At 38.5% G+C, this 26445-nt stretch overlaps 1 protein-coding gene across 3 annotated transcripts; it reads right to left on the bottom strand.

The window, feature by feature from the left end:
- Window positions 1–4325: 4325 nt before the first annotated feature.
- LOC102228201 (lysine-specific demethylase 4A-like) lies at window positions 4326–26201 on the bottom strand. 3 transcript variants are annotated; one of them, XM_023335628.1, is made up of 23 exons: window positions 26048–26201; window positions 23431–23592; window positions 23147–23322; window positions 22939–23053; window positions 22579–22772; window positions 21548–21597; window positions 21083–21186; window positions 20846–20983; window positions 20540–20757; window positions 20027–20184; window positions 19265–19920; window positions 17328–17432; window positions 17017–17137; window positions 16720–16895; window positions 15721–15934; window positions 15354–15433; window positions 14758–14813; window positions 13368–13476; window positions 11279–11470; window positions 7961–8131; window positions 6144–6263; window positions 5926–6018; window positions 4326–5810 (listed from the first exon to the last, which is right to left on the bottom strand). In XM_023335628.1, the coding sequence occupies exons 2-23, from the start codon at window positions 23569–23571 to the stop codon at window positions 5673–5675; spliced, it is 3525 nt and encodes a 1174-aa protein (XP_023191396.1). In that variant the 5' UTR covers window positions 23572–23592; window positions 26048–26201; the 3' UTR covers window positions 4326–5672. The 3 variants fall into 3 exon arrangements, with proteins under 3 accessions (XP_023191396.1, XP_014325485.1, XP_023191397.1); XM_014469999.2 differs by having other exon boundaries at window positions 17017–17134; XM_023335629.1 differs by lacking the exon at window positions 17328–17432 and having other exon boundaries at window positions 17017–17134.
- Between the last annotated feature and the right edge of the window lie 244 nt (window positions 26202–26445).

Here is a 26445-nt window from a genome sequence, read left to right as displayed (position 1 = left end):
AAGTTGATTAATTGCTTTGACATTCAAAATATTCTTATAAAAAAAGAGTCCTCTATTTATTTTCTCCCTCCTGAATGAGGGAGGACAAGAGAACATGCGGATGAGTCTTTCCTTTTTAATGTCACAAAAAACTCATTTAAGAAAAACCACAGACAGTTTGGACCAAAGTATTCGCTCATCTGCTTTCACACATGTAAAACCTGAGTGGCATCCTGACAGCTTCAACTTCTCTGTGGAGCCAAATACAAAACACGAGACATATAATATAATATAATATAATATAATATAATATAATATAATATAATATAATATAATATAATATCAGATACAAGGAATCTTATGAGGTTGGACATGACACTGTGAAACATACAGCAGCATTGTGGGATACCTTTGACAACATTCACAATGCACTGAAACATTCAGAAACTCAAACCTGCAGCTTAACAGAGCAGATCCTCAGATTGCAGTTATTATTTGTACTGTAAACAAAACCATGCAGGGACAGGTCAGAAATCCTGAACCAGATCAGATTCTTCCCTGAGGACACAGTTTGGTGTACAGAGTGTGATCTTCCCATTGGCACCAAATAAAGACGTGCATACTGTGTTTCCTCGCGCTTCCTCTCCCCAGGCTCTGTAGGTGTTAAAACATCGACGACAGGAAGTGTTTGTGAGATATTAACAACATGGTTTCCTACATTTGGTTCAGCTGACAGAGTTGCACTTGTCTCAAAATACTGATGTACGTGAAACTGCTGAATTTCCTCTCCAGCTGTCAATCACATTTAGACTGACCTTTAGGGAAAGAAAATGAAAGTCCTCCATGTCGTCCAGTTGTCATACTGTTAATTATTTAAGAAAAGCTTCTTATCGAATCTGTAATGGTCAATAAACCAACTCTATTTATAGAACACCTTTACAGCCACTCAAGTTGATTAAAGTACTTTTTAAATTAGATAACATGGTGAAAAACATCACGTACATATATATAAATATACACAACTAGATATGAACAGCTTGTCAAATTGATTGATCTTCCAGATTGAAACTGAGCCAGAAATTTAATGTTCAATCTAAATAAATTGTATCAGACTTCTCTCCCCTCACTGGAGGACTTGCACAGCGACCGCTGTCTAAAAAAAGCACAACACATCACAAAGGACACTTCTGACCCTGGACATTCTCTGTTTACACTGCAGCCTTCAGGCAGAAGATACAGAGCAACCAGAACCAGAACCAACCGTCTCAGAGACAGTTTCTACAATAATAATACTAAATGCAATAACAAAACTAAATGCAATCAAAAACAACCATTAATCATCATGAATGATGTATGTGAGAATGTGGCTATTCTTATTTATTAGGTTTTTTTATCAGTTATTTGTTATTTCTTACATTGTGTGTGAATTGTGGGACAGTTATTTTTTGTTTTTAAGCATGTGCACCGATTGATGGCACTTTTTAAATTTCGTTGTTCTTGTGACAATGACAATAAAGATTTATCTTATCTTATCTTATCTTGTGTTTGCCAAAACAAACCAGATTCTCACGGTCACCTTAGCCCCGCTGCTTTGGGCAGGAAGTCACATGTGTATCTGCTGCTGTCCTTCCTTTTATTCATGGATTCAAACAGATTCTAAAAGTTTATAACAAAACAACATGATGCTGAATCCTCTTGACAATGGCTGGTGGTTGGAGAATGTGAGCGTATTAGAATAGCAAATTACATTAGAAAAAAACTGTCCGTGTAATCCCTGAAAGTCACTGCAAATTCTGCAGCTTCATAAGTTTGTGAGCACTGCATGGTCTGACCCTGAGGTGAATCTGGTGGGATGTCCACACCTGGGAGCTGCTCTATGTTTTCTTCCTGGTAACCATTTTCTCTCTGTCCAGAAAGCCAGATTGTTAGGAAATGGCTTTAGAATATTTTCCAGATTAAGGAGTACGTTTTTTTTCTGGGATTGCTGCTGATGCCTTTTGACATTCTGATTAATTTGAGGAGACAAACAGATTGGTTTCAAATATCTGTACTGACTTAACACCTAGAAATTGGGCCTCTTTCTCTTTAGAACACAAAATGCTGTTGACACACAAACAAGCTTCTCCCCTCAGTAAGAACTTCCCCCTCTTGTGGAGACGTGTGGACTAGCTCCATAAATTCACTGATGACTACCTTTGCTCTTCAGAGGCAACCTGTACCTTCAGGCTGTTAAATGTGTCTGCTCAGCTGCGATTTAAGGATCTTTGCCATATTCCTCCAGTTTTAAGCTGAAGCATCTGCTCCATACTGAAAGATGTTCGTTGGAGAACATCGGTGAACAAACTGCATCATGAAGACTGAGGAACACAGCAGAGAGAAGGATAGAAAACAGATCTACAGCGTCCTGGTCAACCATTTGAATGTGGAAAGTTCCAGGGGAACTCAGGAGGAGCTTGCAGACCTCCACGGCTCAGGTGGAAGAATATGTGGACGGGACAACTATTAGTTGTGAACAGTGCTGTGGACGGATAGATGGTAGGACGGGCTAGAGAATCCGTCCTTTTTCCTCTTTACAAAAAAAAAAGTGCCTTTCTGAAATTATTTTATTTTTTTGAAGGGGCCGGTATTATGCGTTTTCCAGGCACATAGTGCCATTTTATAGCACAATCAAGTAACTATGTTACCATCACTTATTGTATAAATGCTGCATATATCAAAGAATAGAAATTGGGCCTCTGTCTCTTTAGAAACTCCTCCTCCAGGAAGTCATACCAACTCCTCTATTAACCCTTTAACGTTTCTTTTATTAAACCAGCATTGCACTGAGATGTAGCTCCTGCAATGAGTTCAGCAGATGCACAGTTCCACCAGGTGTTTGCCAATAGCTGCTGGCTAGTCTGAAGGAGCCGAGTGGAGGAATCCTGGGGGACGGCTGCTCTGTAATGTGGAAGCTCCGTGGAGGAGCTGCATCTCGAAGGCGGTGCTACGTCCACCCATTTGTATTGCACAGCTGAATGGTTGCCATGGTAATTAAAGGACTTCTCAAACATGCATGAAAGAATCAAGGCAACACTCCAGTTATATCTTTGACGAGAGAACAACATAACAAAACATAAAATGTAAAGCTCAAACAGTGGATTTTGCACAAAGCTGCCAATTTTAGTTTTATGTTGTTTTTTAAGTGTAGTGTGCCTAAATGTAGCATTCCAGGACTTAAAAACCTATATTACCTGTGCCCCACATTTTACAATTTTATCTTTGAACTATGTTTTTTTTCAAGCTGGTTTATAAATGTTTGAATTTGAATTGATTACTAACAATTACCAACTAAAGTATAGCAATGACATTAATGTGTCATTGCTGTACTTTATTCTGTTGTTGCCCATTTGACTGTTAGAAAAACTAGCCAGTAGAGTGATGATCATTATTAAGCATCAGCCAGCATACAACTACATAGACATGACGTTTAAGATGTGCTTTCAATAAATATCACAGTGCTAAGGCCGCCAGTGGTTCCCTGTGCTGCACATGGTGCCTTGCATGTCCCTGGTCTCTATAGCTGCAAAAATAAAACCATTGTTGAAAGAAGACCAGAAGAGGTCCTGTGGGACAAACATGTGGAAGAAGGAGCTCTGGTCAGATGAGATCAAAACTAAGCAAAAACAAACAAGTGAACACAGAATATCCATGCAATGACACAGGCCAGAACTGCCTGGAAAATAAAAGGAGCCAAATTCCATGTAATCCTGGTAGGAATATGGACAATAATATCCACCTGCATCAGGGATACAAACCCTGGACCTTGTAGCTATACTCGGCCTACAAAATATTAGAGCTGAATACTTCTGCATTCCACCCTTTTTTGATGTATTTTTGAGAAACCACTAATCTTTACTACTTCACAAATATGATTTTTATCTACTATTCAAAAATCCCCTGAGGTTTGTGATTCTAATGTGACAAAAGGTGAAAAGGTTCAAGCTGCAGATTAAGCACTCTGCAAAGTTCAGTCTGCAACTCGAAACTCGGCAATGTTCTCAACCATTTCTCATCAAGGTCTATTAAAAGGCGTTTGAGGTTTTGTGTACGTGCAATATTTCTTTAAATAGGTTTCCTGTGCTTATTCAGATTAGCCATCAACTCTGAGAACATGCTAAGCAGATCGGAAGCAACAGAGGCAAAAGGGAAGGAACAAAATGTGATTCAAACTAGTTTAATAAACAGGATAAATTTGAGTGAATGGAAAGTGTAAGGATTTAAAGCTGTAGAATTAAAAAACAAAATGCCTCACACTCTGCTCAGATTGGCTTTTGAATAGTCAAGGAGAAATAAATGATACAAAGCACTCTTTTTTTTACCCCAAACTTTACTCAAATAGTTTATGCTTACAAAGTTTTAAAGCAGCCTTATGGACAGAGATCTAAAGACGACAGCAGGACGAAGATAAAACAAGCATCTGGCCACATTATCCTACAGAAAGGCCAGCTACTTTTACTTTCCTTATCACAATTCTAGCTTAAAGGAGGAATAAGGGGCTGAAAGTGGGAGTAAAACCTTCAGAGCACATAACTACCAGGCTTCAAAGTATCTGAAATTTAATACTCTACAGTTAGTTGAAATAAAAACACAAACACAACGGGAAATAAAATCCAATTTTCAGGGTGGTTGTCAAGGATACACAGATGTATCAAAGGTTAAAACTTCCTGAAAGAAACAGTAAGTGCTTTAGCTTTAAGAAAAACTCAAGAACCACAGGAAGTTGTCACCTTCCATTTCCTGCACAGGAAACGACAACAAAAAAACGCTCTAAAAATTTAAAACCCGTCAGCGTAATAAATATAAATACATCTCAAGTTGTCTTTAGATTGGTGAAAAGCATGTGACAAAAATAGCTTTCTTCTCAATCTGGATGCATTTTGCATAAATAAAGTCACACTATTATTTACAATATTTATAATAATCCACGGGACAAAAAAAAGAAAAACAAAAAGTCAGCTTGGCCCTTTAAAATGTAAGGCTTAGAGAACATGTCTAGACTTTCTTCCATCTTCACAGTAGATGCACCGTAACGAGCTGTGATTTAACTACACACTTACTTAATCAAGTCCTATTCAGTTCATTAAAATCATTCTACGATTCTACGAGTAGAGGGAAATTACAGTCTGAAAAACTTGATTAAAAAAAAAACATATTCAGGAGCTACAACTCTTTGGGGTCAAAGTTGAAACAGTTCATGACAAAAAGAAGAAAGCGTACATTTTAACTGCATTAGTTAAATAATAAAAAAAATTCCTTTAGAAGCCAATATTGTAAAATAAACAAAAAGTTGGAAATAAATAGCTGCAACCTGATCAGGAAAGCTTGATGAAGCAGTGATAGTAGAGAAAAGCTAAACTTACTGTCCCGTTCAGTCCTAATGCTTACACTTCACTGATTAATGGCTTCTTCCTGAAGAACGGAGAACAGAGGTCTAACAGGATGTTTTAAAGCACGAGTCATTTTAAATCCCAGCCGTAGTTTAGAAATATGGAGGCTTCTGGAGAAAGGGAAAGAAAGCAAAAGAAAACAAAACGAAAAGAAAGAAAGAGAAAAGCAAAGAAAGGAGGGGAACGGCAACTTATGAGCAAGAAAACTAAAGAAATGAAGACTTTCACATTTCCATAGTGATTTATTTTGGTAAAACATGGCAGCAGTCACTCCATAATGGCTCGGTAGACAACAGGCTCTATGTAGTCCTCTCTGTATCGGGAGTTGATGACTCGCTGTCGTTTGGAGTTCTGTTTGACGTTGCTCTGTGTGAATAGCTCAAAGCGCATGTCCGACGCCACCGACTGGAGACAGAACAATGAGGGTGAGGGTAGAGGAGGGAGAGAGGCCGCCGCGGGTCACCACAGGTCACCACTCACACTCATTCATGACAGAACAGAAAGAAGAAACCCAGCCTACCATTCGAGACTTGACTCGTTTGGGCAAATCCTCTTCAGGCGTGTAAATGTCTTCTCTCTTCACTGTGAGTTGTGATCCATCTTCAAACTCCACCTGTAGGGGGGCGCACACACACACACACACACACACACACACACACACACACACACACACACACACATTAAAAACTTGACACGGATATGATGTGCAGGACAGTGTGAGGGACCAGCAGCAGTTACCATATACATGGGGACGGAGTGGGACGCTACAAACTTAGCTCCGTACAGAAGGCCGTCTGTCCATCGCACTTGGACAGGCTGACCTGCGGAGGGTGGGCCGAGCCGGACACAATCCCAGTTCTGGAAACACACAGAGCAAAGTGTCAACTTTAGCTCTGTGTGTAGACTTTTGCAGAAACTGTTACACACATTTCTATATGTGCAGAAGCAATACAGAGATGATAAACACTCTACACAGAGCCACATACTTTAGAGCAGCGTTTCAATTCCACAGAAGATTACAACGTATAGTAATTGTACGTGTTCACAGTTAATATTATTGATTTTATCAGCCTTTCTATAACACCATATCAGAACGTGAGCGAATTCTGATGGCAGACAGGTAGATGAGTTTTTTAACGTTTCACACAAAGAAACTTAAAAAAAACCTGCTCTGTTTTCAGAGCAGGTTCAGAAAACTATCAGACATGGTTCAGGTCCACTTAAGGAAAGTGGCTCAAACCGGATATTTTGGGGTGAAAAGATTGGAAGTGAACTGTTCAGACTGCAGTGAAACAGTGAATCTGGGTTGCATTTGGATGAAAGAAAATACATAATTTGGGTCGCATTCACCTGCTGTGTGAACTTTGTCTCACTTCCTCTAATTTAGATTATTAGAGTGCCAGCTAATGAAAACCCAAAATAATACTAAAAATATCAACAACAGTTATGTTCCATGCAGAAATATTCATGTTATGTCCTCCAGTCATGTTGAGACTTGGGAGGCTGAGCTGCAGAAGGCCGTTGCTAAGGAAGCTGGCTGTGTCAAGGCATGTTAAAAGGAAGTGCAGAGCAGATTGCGTAAAGCTGAAATGTTACTGTGGCCAACTGACCTCACATGACCCCGGAGAGCACATGTGTCAAACTCGGGGCCTGCAGGCCAAATCTGGCCCGCCATAGCCATTTCTGTGGCCCTCCAGGCCTCCGAGGGCCACAGACAGAAGTAAAAGATAACAGTTGTGTGCTTATCATTTTCAGTTGAATGAATTCAGTTTTTATTTTATTTAAAGCCAAATTACATCAATGTGAAAAGATGCGACATGTGATTTAATCTTAAATGCAAGTCAAATGCAGAGAAAGATGTGGTATTTAACAGTTTAAAAATAGGTCGTTTTGTCTATCTGTTCTGCCACGACCCTTTCAGGACATTCATGATCCTGGTGTGATGCGACATGGAAATGTCATACAGAATCAATGGAGTCTTATCAAGAAGAAGATGAGACACAAGAACAAAGAATGTAGAAGACATGAAGGTTTCCTGAACACCTCAGCAAAAACACAGGCTGATCAGTAAAACAAATGGAGCCTCAACTAAGAACCGTCTCCTGGTCTGGATTGAAAATCCTACCTATTTATTGTTATTAAGCAATTATCAGAGAATGTGGGGTTTTCTTCAACTGTGAATAAAATGCATCATTCAGCTGCAGGATTTTCTAGAGGTGTTGTATTAATCAGCCTATTTGTGCTTTGTGTGTGTGTGTCCTGTTTTGTTTTTCTCTAAACAAATAAATAAAACATGCATATATTGGTGGTTTTTTGTGTCGTTTTTCTTCTTTCTCTTCCATACTGTTCTTAGTTGCAATTTACTTTATTCATATCAATAAGAAGAAAAAAGAACTTCAAATGATCAGATGATATTTCTGCTCTTTAAGTTGTAACTCTGCATTGCTGAGTGAAAAGAAAATTATTTTAAAAAACATCACAGCCCTTCCTTTTGAATGGAATCATGAGAAAGGATAACTGTCATGGTTTGTTGATTGGACTGTACCAGTACTGACCTCGATGTCCTCTGGTAAGAGGTTGTCGCTGTACGAGCCGTCGTCAAACACCACCTCGTAGAAGGTGGCGGTGGTCAGCTCCACCACCTCACTGTAGTAGTAGCGGCAGTTCTTGTGCTTACAGATCACCTTGTGGCCCACTGACAGATCTCTCAGAGAGGCCTTGTTGCGCTATGGAACAGAAACTGAGTGTTACATCAACTAGAGCGGCAGTGAATCAAACAACGAGCCAGAGGTATGAAGGCGACGCTCCACTAATGGATTAGGACTTGGAGAGAAATGCTCCACGTTTTTCTGCTTCTAGACAGATCCAGATTGGGTAACGAACAGGTTATAGAACGTGCCCAGAAGTAGCTTCATGGAGCACCACTGCAGCACTATGAGGACGGGTTTGTTGGCTGAGTTGACACGACACCAAGGCAAGATGGCTCCTGTCTGTGTGACAGCGATCTGAAGAAGCTTCTGACTGAAGAAATGGTTGCTCTACAACAGTCTCATGAAGAGGATGCTCAGGATTGTTTGCTGTTTTTCATTTAATGAGGATTTTTTTTGTATGATAATCTCCACAGTCCAGCCTTCTTTACTATTCTTATTTATCAAGTTTATTAAAAGGGGAAAATTTAATTAAAATGTAAAATTCAAGTGAATATAACATAGCAGCGCTGTTGGTTGAGAGGAGCTGAACATAAACTCTGCCTTTTATGGTCCCATGTCTGCTTGTTGTATAACTTACTGCAGCATTTATGATTGTGTAACCAGGATAATTTTTCTATATTAGATGTAGTTTAGTTATTTTATTTTCCATTTTGTTAAATCTAATTTTATTTTGTTTTATTTAAAGATCTAATTTAAAAATCCTCCTTTGTTTTACTTTTCCGACATTAACCGGGCGAGAGCAGGGTTGTTCTCGCGAGGGTTTAACGTCATGTTACAGCTGCACGTCAGTCCTAAATTGACAGCCACTGCTTATATTGCTGCTAAATCGCACCTTGGGTAGCAGACGCTGTGGGACTGTGACGTGCAGGTAGGCTTGGGTGTTGTTCCCAAAGCGGTTTTGCTTTTGAATGTCGATTATACATCAATCGTATACCTCTGTTAAATTACAGACATATGGTCGCTCATCTGAACGCTGAAACGATCTCTGTTTGTCAAAAGAGGAACTGGTAAGTGTTGCTCGGGAGCTAGGATGCTAGCGCTAGCCTATTTTTGTTTTTTCCCTTCCGTCACCGACAGAGACTTCCTTGGTTTAAGGAACTGGACTTTAAAGCTGTGAAACAATTTGTATATATTGTAAATATAAATACACCTCATTGATTTTGCACTCTCCAGTTGTATGTGTCTTGCAATTTGCCACTACCTCCAGTAGACGAACCTGGAACCTAGTTTTTCACTTAGAGTGACGTTGATTTGGGTTTTTTAATAATCTTAAAATGTAACTCGGGTTACAATTGGTTGAATGCTATACAGGCTGCTGGATTTGGACTTTAGTCTCAATTTCTTTGTACCAGTGAGATTTAACACTCTGCTTTTCTACAGTCTAGGTAAGTTAGTTCAGTGTAGAGCGAGTTGTTGTTAAAAAACACCGCTTTAAGGCTTTGGCTCAGTCCACCTTTCTATAAGCTTACTATAGATGAAACACAAACATTTATGCTCCAAACTGGAATATTTAAGAGCTTGGCTTAATTTTGGTTTAGTTGTGTAATTCAGTTTCAATATATAAATGTTTTGCATGTGTTCATATTTAAAATAAATCAAATCACTGCATGTGTTTTTTGTTAAACCGATAGGACTGTACTGAATGTTTTACGTACCGACACATGAATCGATACAGAACTAAAATCCAGCTTAGACAGGAAATACTGGGAGGGAGATCAATCTAAAAGGAGTTCAGATCTATTCTTTAAATCAGAAACAGCACATATTGGTGAAAAAATATATAATATTTGTAAATAAACCAAACCAGCTGAACTTATCGCTCAGAGGTTAAAAAACCTTTTGCAGAGCTGCAGAGTTCTTTGTCCATCTTGATCTTGGCTCAAAGCTGCCTGGAGGATCCAACCAAAGGTTCCTCTTTTGAACCACCTTTTAAAGGATTTATCCACCCTTTTGGTGTGTTTGCATTGGCTAGCACTGATGCTGTGCTTGTTTCATTGGCTGTCTGCTTGGACAGATGATCTCATATCCAATCACTGTCTTAGACACATTATGTCCTGATGACTGTGCTAGTGTCTCAGGGTTGCTCAACGGCCCTCCTATGTCCATTGCCTGCACAACCTTTTCTCTGAAAAGTTTCATCTGCTTCCAAATAAGGCATTGACCATCACTGCTCTCCTGTTAGTTCCCCTTTTCCCCTAACCTTCCACCTACCATCTACCTCCAACATATCAGTGATCTTTAATTGCAGTTACAAATTTTACACCATCTCAAGTTCAATGTCGAAATCACATTTATAACTTCTTTAGCTTCTCTGATTTAGCATTCATTTATAATTTTATGATAACATAACTTATTACTCTTATTATAATCTTAATATGAGTTATTACAGATGTTTTCTGAAAAGAAACCAAGAATAATCCATAATTCTAATTATTTGACACCAAAGTTAGTTACTTGTAAGTGTACCCACAAGTGTAAGTGCAAGTGCAAGTATTTTTACAATAAACCAATATTAATATACGGTAAGTATTTTACTTTTAATCTTATCCAATTACTCAAAATGTTTAGATTTCATTTTTTAAAACTTGTATGCTTTGAAATAAGGAATAGTCTCAACTATTTTCATAAATCTGCAGGCTGGAAACTTACTTCCTCTTTTTCCAGGAAACCTGCTCTTCCCGTTTCATGAATCTCTCTTCCTGACTATGATTTCTTATAATTAGATAGAAAAAAGAAGTAGAATTAAAGCAAAGTTCGCAGGAGACAAAAACAACACAACCAGATTTATTTTATTGATGTTTAAGTCTACTGTTGGGCCTAGATGTCACTTGTGTGATTAATTTTAAAAATAACTTGATTTATTGTTACTGTTAAACTAAAATCTCCAGCATGGGGAAGTGGGATGATCTTGGGTTTTCTTGACAATGCACACAAACATAACACTGTGTTTTTTCCATTGATAGGAATTTAAATATTGTTTATTTCTGTACTACTGTCATCTTGTTTTTTGTTGAGTTTTTCAGTATGGTGTATTTTTTTTCTTTTCTCTGACTTGGGTAGGAAAAAGTTAAAAAACACCAAAAATAAACTAACTTATGTAATATAATCGTCACCTAAAGTGGACCTCTAACCGTCAGCCCAGCTGTGGCCCTGCTAGGTTACCTCAGGTATGACGGGCGCTTTGTGTCGGTGGCAGGTGATGAAGACGACGAATGGCCAGTCATCTGGGTGCATGAGGATGCCAGCTGCCTGAGCACAGGAGGGATGAAACGCTGTGGAGCAGCGGCCATGGGAGCACTGGACACAGCAGCCCTTCACCTCCCTCTTCATCCGCTTCCTGCAGCACGCACACTTCTGCTCACACAACCCAGGAGGAGCACAGAGACCAGTCAGAAAAAGGGAAAAACAGAATGACTTTGCAAGGGGAAAAGGACAAGGGGAGGATGTCCACTATCAAGGGCAGCAGAGAGACTGGGACACATGCCAGAGCCAAGATATTAGAAAGAGAAATTACACCAATTTCCCTTTGATACTTTAGTGCCATCATGACATCATGGGGCTTTTCTCATTTCATTTCATTCATTCATGTGACCTACATCAATGAACAGAAGGTCAGCTATTGTGTTTAACAACTTGTGGCATAACCAACACTCTCACAACATGACATAATGCAGACAGAACGTCACCAAGCCTGAAAGGGGAAGCTCTGCACAAAGTGAAAACTGAATCATCAACTTAAGTACCAAACTTTCCCTTCTATGGGTTTTATCAGAAATGGTTCCAACCACAAATATTGTAACACTGACAATGAAACTAGCTTCTGAGCTGGCAGTGAAATAAGGGCCGGCCGAACTATTTATTTGAAATCTACGTCAAAAATGATTATCAATCAATTTTATTTTCTGTTTTTGAAGACTTAATTTTTGGAAAATCAAGTTGTTTTATTTCACCAATGTTTTCACAGTTCAGAGTGATATCAGTGCACCCAATAACTGTAATATTAATTCTTCAAGTAGTTCAATGTCTTATATATATGCTTTTATTTTGAAGTGCTTCCTTTTATTCTGAAAGTGGTTTGTTCTGTTTATTTTCTTCTTCTTGATGTTCGTCAGCTGATCTGTTTTCTGTTTACTGTTGAGACCGGTGCCGCAGTCATTGATGATGCGAGTAGTGGTATTAGTCATGTGACATGAATAGATAGATGCTAATTATCACTACTGACAGAGTTGTTTAGCTGCTGGTATATTTCTATAGTTTGTTAATGTCTGTTTTATTCTTAATGTGGTAGATTTTTATTAAAACTATCTAGCATTCAACCATTAGTTTTTGAGCTTTGACCAGTTAGAGCTAGATTGATTCCAAGTTTTGCATCATTTAAATTTAAACAGCCCTTATCACAGAGGGAATTAATGCTGTTTTTTACTTGCTTGTGAATTGTTATATTTAGATTTTCTTGCAATAGTAATTTTGAACCTTTATTCATCATTACTGTATTTTCAGAAACTGCTTCAATTTATTTGCATCGTTGACATAATTCTTCAGTAAACCTATTTAAACACCTGATGACCAGCGTGCTTTCTGACCAAAGCCCTGAAGTGGTCAGTTAACAAAATCCAGCAACAGAGGTCAAAATCCTTAACAAACTACTTTACTTATTTTGATTTTACCAGCTTTGTCAACTCACAGAAGGACTGACTGAAATAACAGCCAGTTTATAAGTTATTTTTAAGGTATTTTCTGTCATTTGTTATTTTTTAAGGAAAAAAAATTATTTATATTGGAAATTAAATTTCCAATTATTTTTATGAATTGAAAATTTTATTTTTAAATCACATCACCTGCTTTAATTAGAGGGTAAAAAAGTTGTGAAAGTGCCATTTTTAAGTATTAAATGAGGAACTTAGAAATCTAAATATTAATTAGCTGAATTAAAAACTTAAGACACAAGTTGTCATCTCAATATAAATAGATGTAAAAGTCCTTTATTTCTTATTCTAATATCTAATTGATAAAAATCGAAATATCTGATTAAGTCTGGAAACTATTTTTCCCCATGTTAATTTTTGCTTAATTTTCAGATTTTCCAAATTAATTGAATCAAATTCCACATTTTCAGATTGTGCAGGAGCCCTGAGAGTAGTGACAGAAGGATGTGAGAAAACAGGATGTAAATTCGGATCAGCAGGAATTCCCTTCATCCGTTTTAAAACAAGAGCAAACACAAAGGAAGAAAGCGCCTCTGGGCTCTTACCAGTCTGAAGCGAGGCAGCGGGATGGTAGAGAGGTCAATGGGGCTGCGGTTGGTGATGTTGACAAAACGCGCTTCCAGGATGGTGATGGCACACAGAACATGGACCCATCTGAGGGAAAGGTAAACAGAAACCATAAAGTCTGGATTAATCAAACAAATAACTCTTCAAGGTAAAAGCAGCTAAACATGATGAGGACACTAAAGATAGAATACAAATCCCTATCGAAAAAAATTTCTAGTTTGACTCTGGAAAAAATTACGAAATTAGTATTAGACTGTGGCTCAATGTGCCCTTTCACCTACTGACTTCCTACCCTTGCTTTAGCACACCTTCAGTTAAAATAGAGATGCACTGATCAGGTGCAGGTCCTTTTCAATGCAAATTTCAGATTTTTGTTCCAGATCTGACTTGTTACTTTAAATACTACAACACATAAATCAGAAAAAAATATGTGCAGTACATTTTATGACTGTTTTGAATTTAATCCCAAAAAAATTCTAATTAGTACATCAATAACCATGATCCCAATCTTTATCAGATTTTCTTTTAATACTCAAACTTGCATTAACTGCTGGTAGATGGGTTTTGATGCAATTAGTGGATCTGCACAACTGCAGTATTCCAATATTTACACTTATTTACATGCAGGCTGAATGGTAAATCAGTAGGACTTTAGAGTAGGGCTGGGTAATGTGGCTTAAATATTAAAGCTTAGATTTTTTCATAGAAAATCTGATTTTAAATCAATTATTTTCCTCTCTTTTACTTTTCTTAAGAAGAGTTTACAAATGACAGAAAATATTTTCTAAAACTTGCTTTTATTTCAATCATCTCTTATGGAAGTTGACCTGAATTCGAACAAATACAGGCTGTAAAATGTCTGCTTGTAAACCAAGATGGGAAGCCCTGGGCAGGCTGACATCACTGAATTACAGAAACACACCGTGTGTGTTGGTGGAAAAATTAAATCTTCATAAACAGAAAATTCTATTAAATTGATAAAATCATTTTATTGCCCAAGCATACTTTAGAGTAAAAGAACATCAATGATTTTTTTTATCCACAACAGTCAGACACACTGTTGTTTTGTTTTTAATTTCCTGTAACATTTTCTGTTGCTTTCAGTCACTTACCCCACGCTGAATAATTAAGCGGTGACGGTTCTATAAAAACTTCTCAAAACATGCGGTGTAAGCTCTATGTTTTTGTTGTGTGGCTCTAATCAGCATCAGGTTGAACAAACTGTCACTAACCAGGTGTTATATTTTGAGTCAGACACCAAAACCACCAGAGTTCATTTCGGAATCTCCAGAAAAACTCAACCATCTCTGGTGTTTTTTAAGAATGAAAAAATATTAAGTCAATATTTTCCCTGCCTCTACTACTTACTTGTCATTGTTGGCTCTCTGCAGGGCTCCACCTCTCAGTGAACACAGGCAGCAGTCCTGAAGGAGGGAACAATAAATTAGTCATAACTGCACCTCGAGGAACGCCCGACTGGGTTAGATAATTAATCATGACTCATTTTAATCTAGAGCAATGAAAGTAACAAGGAAACTGAGATCAGAGGCATTTTCAAAGGTTCTGACCAGCAATAACAATTTTAGATTCTACATAAAAACAATTACTATGTAAAAAAATTACTTGGGTGGAGGTGGGAGACGGAAGTTACCAAAAACTAATCCAAGTTAAGAAATATAAAATAATTTAGCTAACTGAACAACAATGTAAAGCAAAAAAAGATATTCACAAGTAAAACTACTGTAAATAAATGGCATCTCAGATGTCTTTACCACCTCAGCACTGCCCCCTAGTGGAAGACAACATTCAACCATATGAAGCACACAGGACTGCTGAGAGTCAGGAAGCCACTTTGAAGACTAAAGCGCGGAGAACTGTCCCCCATGACAATATCTGAAGGAGCAAAAAAAATGCTCCAACCAGCTAACTGCTAATGGAAACATGAGGGAAGCCAAGAAACTAACCTCAGTGATGGCATTCGCCTCACAGCGAGCACATAGCCAGTTGTCTAACTCTGCCTCTTCTCCAGAAATGCCGTAGCAACCTAAGCATGAGCAGAAAAAAATAAGCCATACATTCCTGAGGTGTACTGAAGTAAAATGTCAAGTATTTTTCATTCTTCATTAAAAACACTTTGATGTAAAAAGCAACACTACTCAAAATAAAACTTAAATCTGAAAAACAGTTTAAAAAATCTGACAATGCTTTAGGCAGCAAAGGCTTATTGTGTCTCAACTATTTTAAGTTTACTGTAAATTTACAGTAATATCTGAGTGCCTGTGCAGACACTGGATTGTTTTCCAGTCTATCTATCCAGAGGGGTGGGCTTACTTGTATGCACTCGAACGCAGCACTGAGCACAGCTGATGAGGCGGCTTGTTCCATCCTCAGCGACGTGAGGATTGGACAGCTGACCCTGTACGCCATCATTTGTTCTGGCCGTATGAGTGTTGAAGCACATTTCAGGGATGAGCGGCCTGGACCACTGACGACCTCCTGGGCGATTCACCAGCATCAAGCTGGAGCTCTCATTGCCAGACTCAGACTTTAAGGGGAGAGGAACACAGAGTTTATTTCACCCAAACCTTTGGCATTTCAATCTCAGTGAACTGATGTGCAGCTACTTAAACCTTACAACGTTACATTAACTGACCTACCAGACTTCATTTGTCAGTATCTGACTGTTTTCTGGACAATCACTGATCTTTACACAGCTTGATGTGGGCGATATTAATATTTTTGTTGGTATCGCCAGCTGTTAAAATGTTAGCATTTATGGGGCCATAAGCAGCTGCTTAGTTCATTTATGGCTTACATTGGCTCGTAGCATGGGCAGCATTACATCGTGTCTTAAGGTCCACCGGCTGATTAGTTAACTGGTATTTAATAAAAGTGCAAAAAAAATTATATTTATTTTAATTGTATTTTTTGTTTGTGGTTATCAAGACTCTATACCTGTGTGTTTTAAGTACTGTCAACAATGTCATCCAGTAACACAATAACCCTGTAACATTTTTACATTTCCTGTCAGAGTAACATTTAATACAAAAACATGGTTGACCGCCTGGAACCCCGACCACCAGGGTTAGCAAGTTTTCTGGAGTAAACCCCGGAAATGCAATTAGGATTTCTAAATATAATGGAAAATAAATCATAAAGCATGAAATCACTCAGAGCACAAAGCACAGGATCTATGATTAAAGATCTAATTGATTAAAGTATGGATAACATCGCTGGGAACATGCCTGAAAAGACACATATATAGTAGTTGTTTACATATATAGTAGTTGTTTACATATATAGTAGTTGCAGCAGTCCTGTAGCTGGTACCTGGTGGTAAGTGTAGAAAAGCAGACAGATGGAGCAGTAAGGAGGCTGTTGGCCCATCATTTTGTTGTAGTCCCACTCTGCCTGGGGGTTGTAAGGCTGACTCTGCCACAGTTGGGTCAGTGGCTTTGCCCACTCCTCCTTCTCTTCTTGTTCGACCTCTATGCTGACATCCTGATCTGGAGACAAGAGGGAGAAATGTTTTAATAATGAATAGCAATGATTTTTAAACCAAACTGTGATAAAAAAAAAAACAGAGTCAAAGTGCCACCTTACAGTGAGAACTACACAGTTTCATACCTTCATCACCGCACGTCTCTCTGATCAGAAGAGGGTGATGGCGAGGCAGTCGACAAAGCTCTTCTTCCTGCTCCTGTTTCTTTGACTCAAGCTTGCAGTAAGACTGCTCTTCTAATACCTGCTGGAGAAAAAGGGGAACAGCATATCTTTAAAATAAGCATCACATCGCCGCTGTGGGCACCTTAAAATCTGGAGATTTTAATCTGCTTGAAACATTGGGGCCCACTGAGGCCTCTGTACTCATGTGTGTCAAATCCTAATCAAATTCAGCCTAACCATGTCATCAAACTCTGCTCCCTTGAACTACTTACATAAGTGTGAGGAATCACCTGGACCTCATCCTGCTTGTGTTGCTCTGCAGGAATGGTGTCTTTCATGACGATAATGCCACTGTCCAGTAGTGGACACTCGTAACTCTGTAGTTTAAACAGTGGATCCAGAAGATCAATAAAGGCAGAGAGCAAATTCAGGGTAAAACGGTTGATAAAAGCGGTTTCTGCCATGAGAACGACTTAGTTAAGACTTTTTTTTGTTAGTATAGTTAGTTAGAGGAAGAGTGTCATAATAAAGTCACGCAGTGAAAACACACCAGTACAGATACACTAAACGATGTTTCAGTTCAGCAATAGATTAAAATCACAATTTGATACCCAATGATTACGTTTACTATCATTCAAAATAAATGTCACTAAAGTAGTTTTTGAACTGTTCTTTTCTCAGGGCGGAATGATGACAACAACCTCAGCAAATCTTAAAAACAACAACTAGGTGCACAAATTTGAATTTCCTACAGATTTTTTTCTAATCTAATATATCCAAGACCAACTATTTACATAAACCTATGTTAATCTTCAGCAGGTTGCTAAGAAAAAAAAGTGCTTTTGTAGCCATCTGAATATAAAGACTTTATCCTGTATTGTTGGCTTCCTGGTCCAGACCTGGTTTTAATGAGACATTGCACAAGATGGAGGGAATAACAAAAGAGAATGTCTTTCACTTTGTTCAAATGTGCTTGACACAGTTCAACAGGACAATTATCCCAAACTACTGACTGGGCTCAAAGCTGTGTTTCTGCCAAGAAACCAAGCAATGGCTTTGCTACATGTGACTTCTTTGGAATTTGATATGGGACATTTGTGAGGATGCATCCATATAATATTGCAAGCATAAACATGTTTAAACCTCTGTAGGCTAGAGAAAATCTAGACAAATCTAAAAAAATAAAAAAAGACCGTGCCAAGGTCTTTTTTGGACCAAGTTTTATCTTATAAATAAAATTAAATGTTATAATATACTCTTATAAAAAAAAGAATCAAAAAATCTAATTTAACATTAAAGGCCAGAAATCAATATTATCCTTGTGTGTATATAAACTTTTGACCAGGACAGTAGGTATTAATCACTGTCAGTTTAATGCCAAGAGAAAAGGTAGAATTGGTATTGTTACTGCATCACATTAAGCAAGTTAGGCGAGTTGTGCAGAGAGTAAAAAGTTAGTAAAGTAAAGTTAGCAAGAGCACAGAGAACAAAAAGGGCCTGAACACTAGCCATGTAACAAGGCCCTAGTCACAATCTTAAAGGGGCAGTATTATGATTCTCCAGCAACACTGAATCATGTTATAGCACAAACGAGTAACTATTTTAACTTCAGTTTTTAAAATTCTACAGATGTCAAACGTGACTTAAAAGAAATTTGACATTGTATATAAATGCCTTAAAATTGGGCCTCTGTCTCTTTCAGGTAGTCATCACATGACTCCAGTACTAACCCTTTTAACAACGTTTTTATCAGCGTTGACAAGTAACAAGTATCTTTGAATCGTCTGAGGTCCTATAATGAGCTCAGACGATTCAAAGATCCACCAGGTGTTTGCTAGTCTTAAGGAGCTGAGAAAGGAGTCTTGGGGGGGAGAGCTGCTCTGTGACTTGAAAACTTGAAGCCAGAGCTAGATCAACCCAGGCATTTTGTACAGCTGAATGTTGCCATGGAGATTAAAGGATTTCTCAAAAATGCATGAAAGAGTCAAGGCAACACTCGAGGTATGTTTTTGATGAGGGAATAACATAAAAACATGATGTAAAGCTCAAATGATGATACTGCCCCTTCAGCATCTGATAACTTTGCTCTGCTTATCCTGACATGTTAGAGGTGAACATATATTTAGATATTTCGAAGGACTTTTAGAAAGTAGTATAGTTCCCCCTCACATTTGGCAATAAGTATTGTTTTAAGTCAAGAGACACAGACCTTTCGTTTTTTGGCTCTGGAAGCCTCCATCTTGACTTTGCTGAGGTCATGGAGCTGTGTCTGGCTCTGTGGGGGGGCCGACCTGGCCTCAGCTTTGGCTTTCTCCATTCTAACTGGGTCTTGAATGAACTGTATTTTTTCAGGCTTGTCATTGTTTTGGTTCTGGTGTGCTTGTGATTCATTAAGTTTCTCTTGTATCTGAAGAACTGAGGTTCCAGGCTGAAGCTGTGCTAGTTCTTGGCCCAGCGCCATGGGTAAAGCCTGGACCTGTGTCAGCGTGCAAGCTTTGCTCTGAAGGCGACGTGGCTGCTGCTCCTTAGCGTAGCTGTGGATTTGGAGCTGCTTGTGATGATCCTGCTGCTTTTCTGACGTGTAGCTTTGCACCAGGAGAGTGTCTTTTGAACTCAGAGTCCTGTGGAAGAGCAGACTGGCCACACCCATTTTACGCACGTGTTGAGCAGGGGCTTCTGTCCACATCGGCGCTGCTGAAACCGACAGATGCCCATTTCTGGGCCTCGTCTGAGAAGAGATTGCAGGTGCTCGAGTCTTGGTGTAATGAGGAGGACGGCCTCCGTCACCGTTGCTCTGCGACATGCTCCTATGAAATGGGTCCATCAGCGTAAGCTTTGTTGGCGTGACAACCAACTTTGGCGGCCCTGGAAATAAAATGAGAAAAGGCCATATATTTTCTTTCCCCACAGAGTAACTAAGACAGAGTAACTAAGCTGACCAAACAGGAAGCCCTTGCGATGAATTTATCACCTTTATTTCTTCTGCCATCGTGTGCCACTGCTCGGTGAGGGATGAGGCTCAGCCTGGGCCTCTTTCCATACTCCTCGTCATCGTCCTCATCTTTGGGGACAACCTCGTCAGGCACCTCCAAACAAACACGGTGTCTTTTGGCCTCTATTCGTTGCGTGCTGAAGAATCACCACAAACAGACAGGACAAAGGTTACCCACATACGTTCAAATTTCCATTGTTTGCTGAATAATTTTGAGGCTATTTTAGTTTGCTTGTAAAGTTTTGCATGTTTAAGTGTGCCAATTTAAACAATTCTTTCTTAAAAATTTCATGAAACATTATTATAAAAGTGCCCTCTAGTGAACTGCTGGGTTTGACTGCTGGCATTAGTGGTGAAGCTAAAGTGGATGCTGGTGTCTAGCTTGAATCAGATGTCTTAACAGATCAATACTGTTTCTATTGTTGCCTCTTGCATTTATTTAGAACATTTCCCCCCCCCGCCACCTCATTATTTTAGCAGTCACTACAATACCTTTTCCTTTCTCCATCCTCATAGCCACTCTCGTTGAAGCTGCTGTCACTGTTGCTGCTGAAAGAGTCGCCCAGAAATTCCCTAGCCTCTGGGGTGGGCTTTGAGTGGTCGATGGGCACCGTATCTCGCCCTGCCAGCCACTGTTCATAGCGGTCTGGCTGGTATTTCCTGACAAAAACATCCATTGAAATCTTCACCATGTCTTTACGGCATGAGCACTGAGGGAGAAAGAGAAAGCAAGACAGGCGTTAAAACAACTAAATTAAATCAACTATTAAAAGCATACATGCTTTATCTGGTCCTCACCAAAACTGCTTGCTTGCCATACTCGATCCATCTCTCCGTAGCAAAGTTGGTGGATTCGGCACAATTGAAACCGTGGTTGAAACCAGCGTGATAGGCATAGGGGAAAGTAATCATAAACTCACCAGCTTCCTGAGTGATCTACAGAAACAGGAATACACTAATTAGCAACTACACATTAAGCCTTTAGCTTGTTTCACAGGTACAAATCACTATTGAAAATGCTAAACAAACACTTACCTTTTCAAATGGAATGCCGTATTTCTTCAGTATTGAAGGAGAGATAAGAGTCATTTTATGCCTTAAAAAGGCTTCACAATTTTGAGAACTACCAGGAAAAAATCCTAAAGGAGAAGAATAAATAGATTAAAGAACAATCTCTAAAGTGGCCTGGTTAATCAGATGATATCCTTTTCAACAGATCTTTTAGTACGAAGGTGGACTGTAAGCTGCTTTAGGACTTGCTGATGACTTGTGATGAAGATCCAATAAGGTGTTGTTGGTGTTTCTTTGCCTTCAGCGTTTTAATCAGAACTGAATCTCGGTATAATCTGACTCTGAACAGTATTGTTCAGTGTCAAATCAGTGAGAATTGACTCTGAACAGTGAGAAAAATCCCCAAAACTGAACTTCATTCTCCCATAACTTATGTGATCAACAGACAAACCATTCATCTCTATAGAACTCTGCTCTGTGCTGCCTTACCTTTAGCCAGACGCTCCAGTCTCTTCCCATGCTCTGGGGAAACGCAGTACCTACAAACAACCAAAAGAGAACGAAGTTTAGATTCTACAAGCATTTAGTTGTATCAACTGTTGTTAAGCCTCTCGGAAGAAAAAAAATTCTTGAAGTTAAATGCACAAAGGCAAGGACTCTTGTGTAAGAAATTAAGTCCATAAACATTTGTGATAATGTTAATTTTATTTATTTATTTTTTTGCTGAAATATGGATTGACTGATAGACCAGCCTAACAGTTCATGTCTGCACATTTGAAATTAACAATAGTCTCCTCACTGTTACCAACTCAGCAACTTTCTTGCTATATTTAGCAACATATCAGACAAAGTTTTCTGGCCAATCACTGACTTGCCAACTCCAATTTTGGCCTATACAAATTTTAAATTCTGAAAAGTCGCTAAATATAGCAACAAATATAGCACCTGGTGGGCATGTCTCAGTTGGTCCTCTCTCACTGCAGTGCAAAAGGGGACAGTGGCTGATTTTTAGACCTTCACAGAAGCAGACAAGATCGGTTTGACATGCAAGTATCGGCCTATATTAAAAAATTAAGGAAATGGGGACCGATTTATTGATGCACCCCTAATTCTATTATGAGAAAATTAGGTTTTATGGTTTCAATAAAAACATCTATCAGCAGATAGTTGTTCAAAGTTTCTTGACTGCAAGTTATACAGTCATCAGTAAATAATGTACAATAGTATTAAATTATGCAAGACTTTTCATGACTATCTCTAATTCATGAGAGTTGACTTCAAGGAATAAATAATATGCAGTAACTTAACAACAAGAGTACAAAAGGTTTAAGTGGAAGTAGGAAGGGACAAAATGGTCAAAACAGGGCTCCAAATTGGCTGGAGTTTTCTGTATCTCTGTGTTAAACCTAAGCTGCCGTTTTTTTAATCACCCTACCATGCTTGTGTAATAACTCCCAATAGATTTTAAAACACCTTCACATTTTCTGCAACTTTCGAAGAAAATCTGGGGAAGGCCTTACCACGACTTGGGCTCTCCAAAGTGCAAGTAGTTGATGCTGTAAAGGTCCATGTCCTCAGTGTGCCATGCAAAGGTGGTCTTCCACATTCCAAAATACAAGTAGGGGGTGTTAACACCCTCAATAGTTATTCCACTGTCACGCTCCACAGTGTCCAAAATGGTTCCCAAGTGGCAAATATTCCATTCCTCAATATCCTGCCAGAATACAGTCCCAGGTTAGGTCACAGCAGTCACAATGGGCAAATATGAATAATGATGTTCCAACATCAGTTTGACCAATCACATAAACACTACATCACAACCAGAAATGTGTACTGATGTGTACTTCCACATCAACAACATCTAATGAGTATCGACTCACAGGGTCATACAGGCTTCCGTTAACATCTGCTCCATACAGAGGAGGGTTAAATGTTAAATTCTTCCAGTATTTCCTTTCCAGCTCCTCAAAATCATCATAATGTGGACTGCAGAACCTGAAAAAGGCATTCAGGGCAGTTAAGACCAAACTTTTTTTCTTTTTCTTTTTTAGCTTTAAACAATCAGCATTACAAGCACATGAATCCTACTTGTCACTGTTGGCAATCTTACGAAACTCTTTAACAGTCATGGCTCTCTTCTGAATGTTGTACTGAGTGAAAAGGCCTGACTGTCCAGTCACCACCTGCTGAATGGGTGCAGGAATCACCAAATCATCTATGTCCTCATAAGAACCTCGAGGCCTCCACTCCTTTGGTGGAACAATCTGAAAGAAGGGTCAGGAGACGGTGTTATCTCAGCTAGCAACATAGAACAGATCCGTGGTAGAATCAGAATCTTATTTTTCTACATCCCAACATCAGACATTAGTTACCTTTGCTAATCCTGCTCTGTGTGCTCCCTTGGACTCTATATATGCAATATAGCGGCTGAAATTCTTGAATTCTTCAGCAGTGGGATAAAACGTCATGATAACTTTGGAACCATGATTTTGAGAGAGTGCCTCTGATGCCATCTTTTATCTCTGGTGCGGCTCCTGCACATTGAAAAGAGAGATTTCTTTTTCTTTTAGCACAAGTAGCAATTTAAAGTGTCTTGTAAAAGTTATTACACCTCATATAATTTTGTAAATATTCTATTCTATCTTTTCATTGGACAACATTGAAGATCTGACACTTTGATACAATGTAAACACTGCAAAGAAAATCTTACAATGCATTTTTGTTTAGTTTCTAGTGTAAATACCTAAATACACCTGAAATGGGAAAGAAATATCTTACAAGTATGACTGGACGAAATGGATGGAAAGCTTATCACGATACAAGGTTTTCATAACAGTCAATATTAATAATTATTGATTTGTTTTTTAAATTTAAAATATCCAATATACTGCCAAACTGGTAGCGTTCCTGTTCTATCAGCAGTTTTCTTCACACTGTTGTTTTTTATTTGCCTCTTAACTGCATGTTGTGCAGTTATGAGGCACAGTGGCAAAACCTGAAACTGCTGCTGCGCAAGTTACTCAACAGGTTGTCGCTAGGCCAGTGGTTCTCAAATGGGGGTACGTGGAGATACTGCAGGGGGTACGTGAAGCTTTTCAAAATATCTTTAAAAAATCAGTAGGCTCCTCATAATAAGTCTTGGGAAAAATTATTTTGTAAAAAGTTCGATAAAATATAAATGTGTGTTCATACACTGAATTTTATATTCAGTATTTACAGGGTATTTACAGCACTGTACCTCTTTTTTATTCCAAAAATGTTTTGCCCGTGTCAGGGGGTACTTGACTAAAATTATATTTTTAAGGGGGTACATCACTGAAAAAAGTTTGAGAACCACTGCGCTAGGCAACCAAAGAGCGATTGAATTAGTTGATGCTGCCAACCCAGCTTTGCTGGCACTGAGAGATTGAGCGGCTAAAGCCTTTCCTCTGTCTACATCTCCCAGAATGCTGTGCGGTTCCGTTAATATTCTGTTGAATATTTTATAAGACGTATCATCAGTTACTGACTGTAATCAGAAGATTTTTAGCTCCACTGGCCAGTCAAAAACTCATAAATCTGATCTTTCTCTGATCATGATCCCAGTAACAACTACACTCTTTATTGAGCCTTAAACATAGACATTTTCAAGAACAAAGATGTAAGAAGTTCTTTAAAATTAAACTAAAATACTTTTAACAATTTTGAGGCTTGTATGTGGTTAACTCAGGATGCTGAGCAAGAGAGCAAAACTTAAAGCAAGTACCATAAAGCCTGAACAGAGGCTGCAAACAGATAAAATGATCAAATGATCAAACAGAGTTGCCCTGTTTGATCATTTGACCTTTCAGCCTCTGTCTATTATAAAAGCACGATTGATTTGAAATATTGATATGGTTAACAGAAGGGAGATGACCATGACAAGGCACCAAGCTAGTACAGGAATCTGATTTACTATTTAATAATATTGTTTGTCTGAGAAAACAAAGGACTAGAAATCGTATATTAAAAACCTGAGTGATATATAATTCTGTTGTCATGAAAAGACAAGCAAGACATTTTCTTTTTATTTAAGAAAAAAAGACTATTTAAAATTGTCAGACAATTGTGATCTATTTGAAAACAACTGACAAGTTTCTAGTAACATCTTAAAAAAATATTTTTTTTATACAAAAATTATCTGATTTTTAATATTTACATTTTCAAACAACCCCAACTCTAACCCATTAATAGCATTTTTAAAAATATACATATTCTGAACAGGCGTTCAAATGTCGATAGACCCATCTCTCCTTAATCAATTATTCTCTGACATAAACTATTTTTTAGGATCCAACATGTAGCCGGTTGACATACCAGTATTTCATGTTCCACGTTACTTTGAAGCTAGCATGAATTCAGCCTGTATGCTTCCGCGCACAGAAATAATCGCTCCTGATTGGTTAAAAACTGGTCTCTTTAAATCTCTCCGAAATGTGGCTAGCTACCGTGCTAATGAAACAAGCTATATCAGTTAACGACTGTGTGGCAAAGCAGAATATAAAGTTAGAAATGATAGCAAGTCTTATTCAGCGGATACTGGAAATATGGCAATGTCAACCAAAGCGTTAACTTTGCAAACAACAATAAACAGGCTGGGAAAGGCAGCGTGTATTAAGAACTCTAACCCCATTAAGCCCGAAATGGGATGTGGCTACGCTAAGTATCAGATGTTACATCCCATAGAAACATTTGCATGCATCTTGGGCAGACTTAGCTTTAGCATTCTCTTGGTAGTTTAAAAATGAACTTATATTAACCTTCCGTTTGTACGAATGTCTGAGCCGAAATATTGCAACTGGCATGCAAATTCTGTATCTATACCAGGGCATGGCCTGCACCCCGACCAATAGCAACACCATTAGCTTCACAGCAGCTCCTATGGCTAACAGACTATATCCACCGGATTAGCATTTTGAGTTCAGTAGTTCACGTTCTGCATCCAAGCGACGTCGACGTGTAGATACATACCTCCTGCTCTAGATATGACCGAACTCTGTCCTTTATGGAGCAAATAAATTATAGTTAACCAAAAGGACGAATAGCATACCACAGAGAAGATAGCCTGCTAACTAACTAACAGAACATCACAGTCCTCCATTACCACCTCTACGCATGAACACGCATCTCGTAAGTTGTTTACCACAAGACGCACGGGACACGCTCAGCCAATCAGATGGCGAGTTTCATGGCTTAGCTTTACAGCAGCTTTATGTAGAAGTTTACTCACGAATTAAGTTATAAGTTAATTTGATGCACTTTAAACAAAAAGAGGAGCATTTTTTGTTGGTTAAAGGATCTATGACACCAACATAGTCATAACAGAAGCCAAATTATATACTTTGAAAAAGTGTATTAGTCATTATTTA

Source organism: Xiphophorus maculatus, chromosome 6 (genome assembly GCF_002775205.1).
Source record: "Xiphophorus maculatus strain JP 163 A chromosome 6, X_maculatus-5.0-male, whole genome shotgun sequence".
In the NCBI taxonomy this organism is placed as follows: Eukaryota; Metazoa; Chordata; class Actinopteri; order Cyprinodontiformes; family Poeciliidae; genus Xiphophorus; species Xiphophorus maculatus.
This window is presented reverse-complemented; position numbering and strand designations above follow the sequence as displayed.

Excerpts from the sequence above, each read along its gene's own strand:
- LOC102228201 (XM_023335628.1), bottom strand. The coding sequence starts at position 23,571 with ATGGCATCAGAGGCACTCTCTCAAAATCATGGTTCCAAAGTTATCATG. Across the intron at positions 22,773-22,938 it reads ACGGAAGCCTGTATGACCCT|GATATTGAGGAATGGAATAT; the intron begins GTGAGTCGATAC and ends GTATTCTGGCAG. Across the intron at positions 20,984-21,082 it reads ACGGCATTCCATTTGAAAAG|ATCACTCAGGAAGCTGGTGA; the intron begins GTAAGTGTTTGT and ends CTGTTTCTGTAG.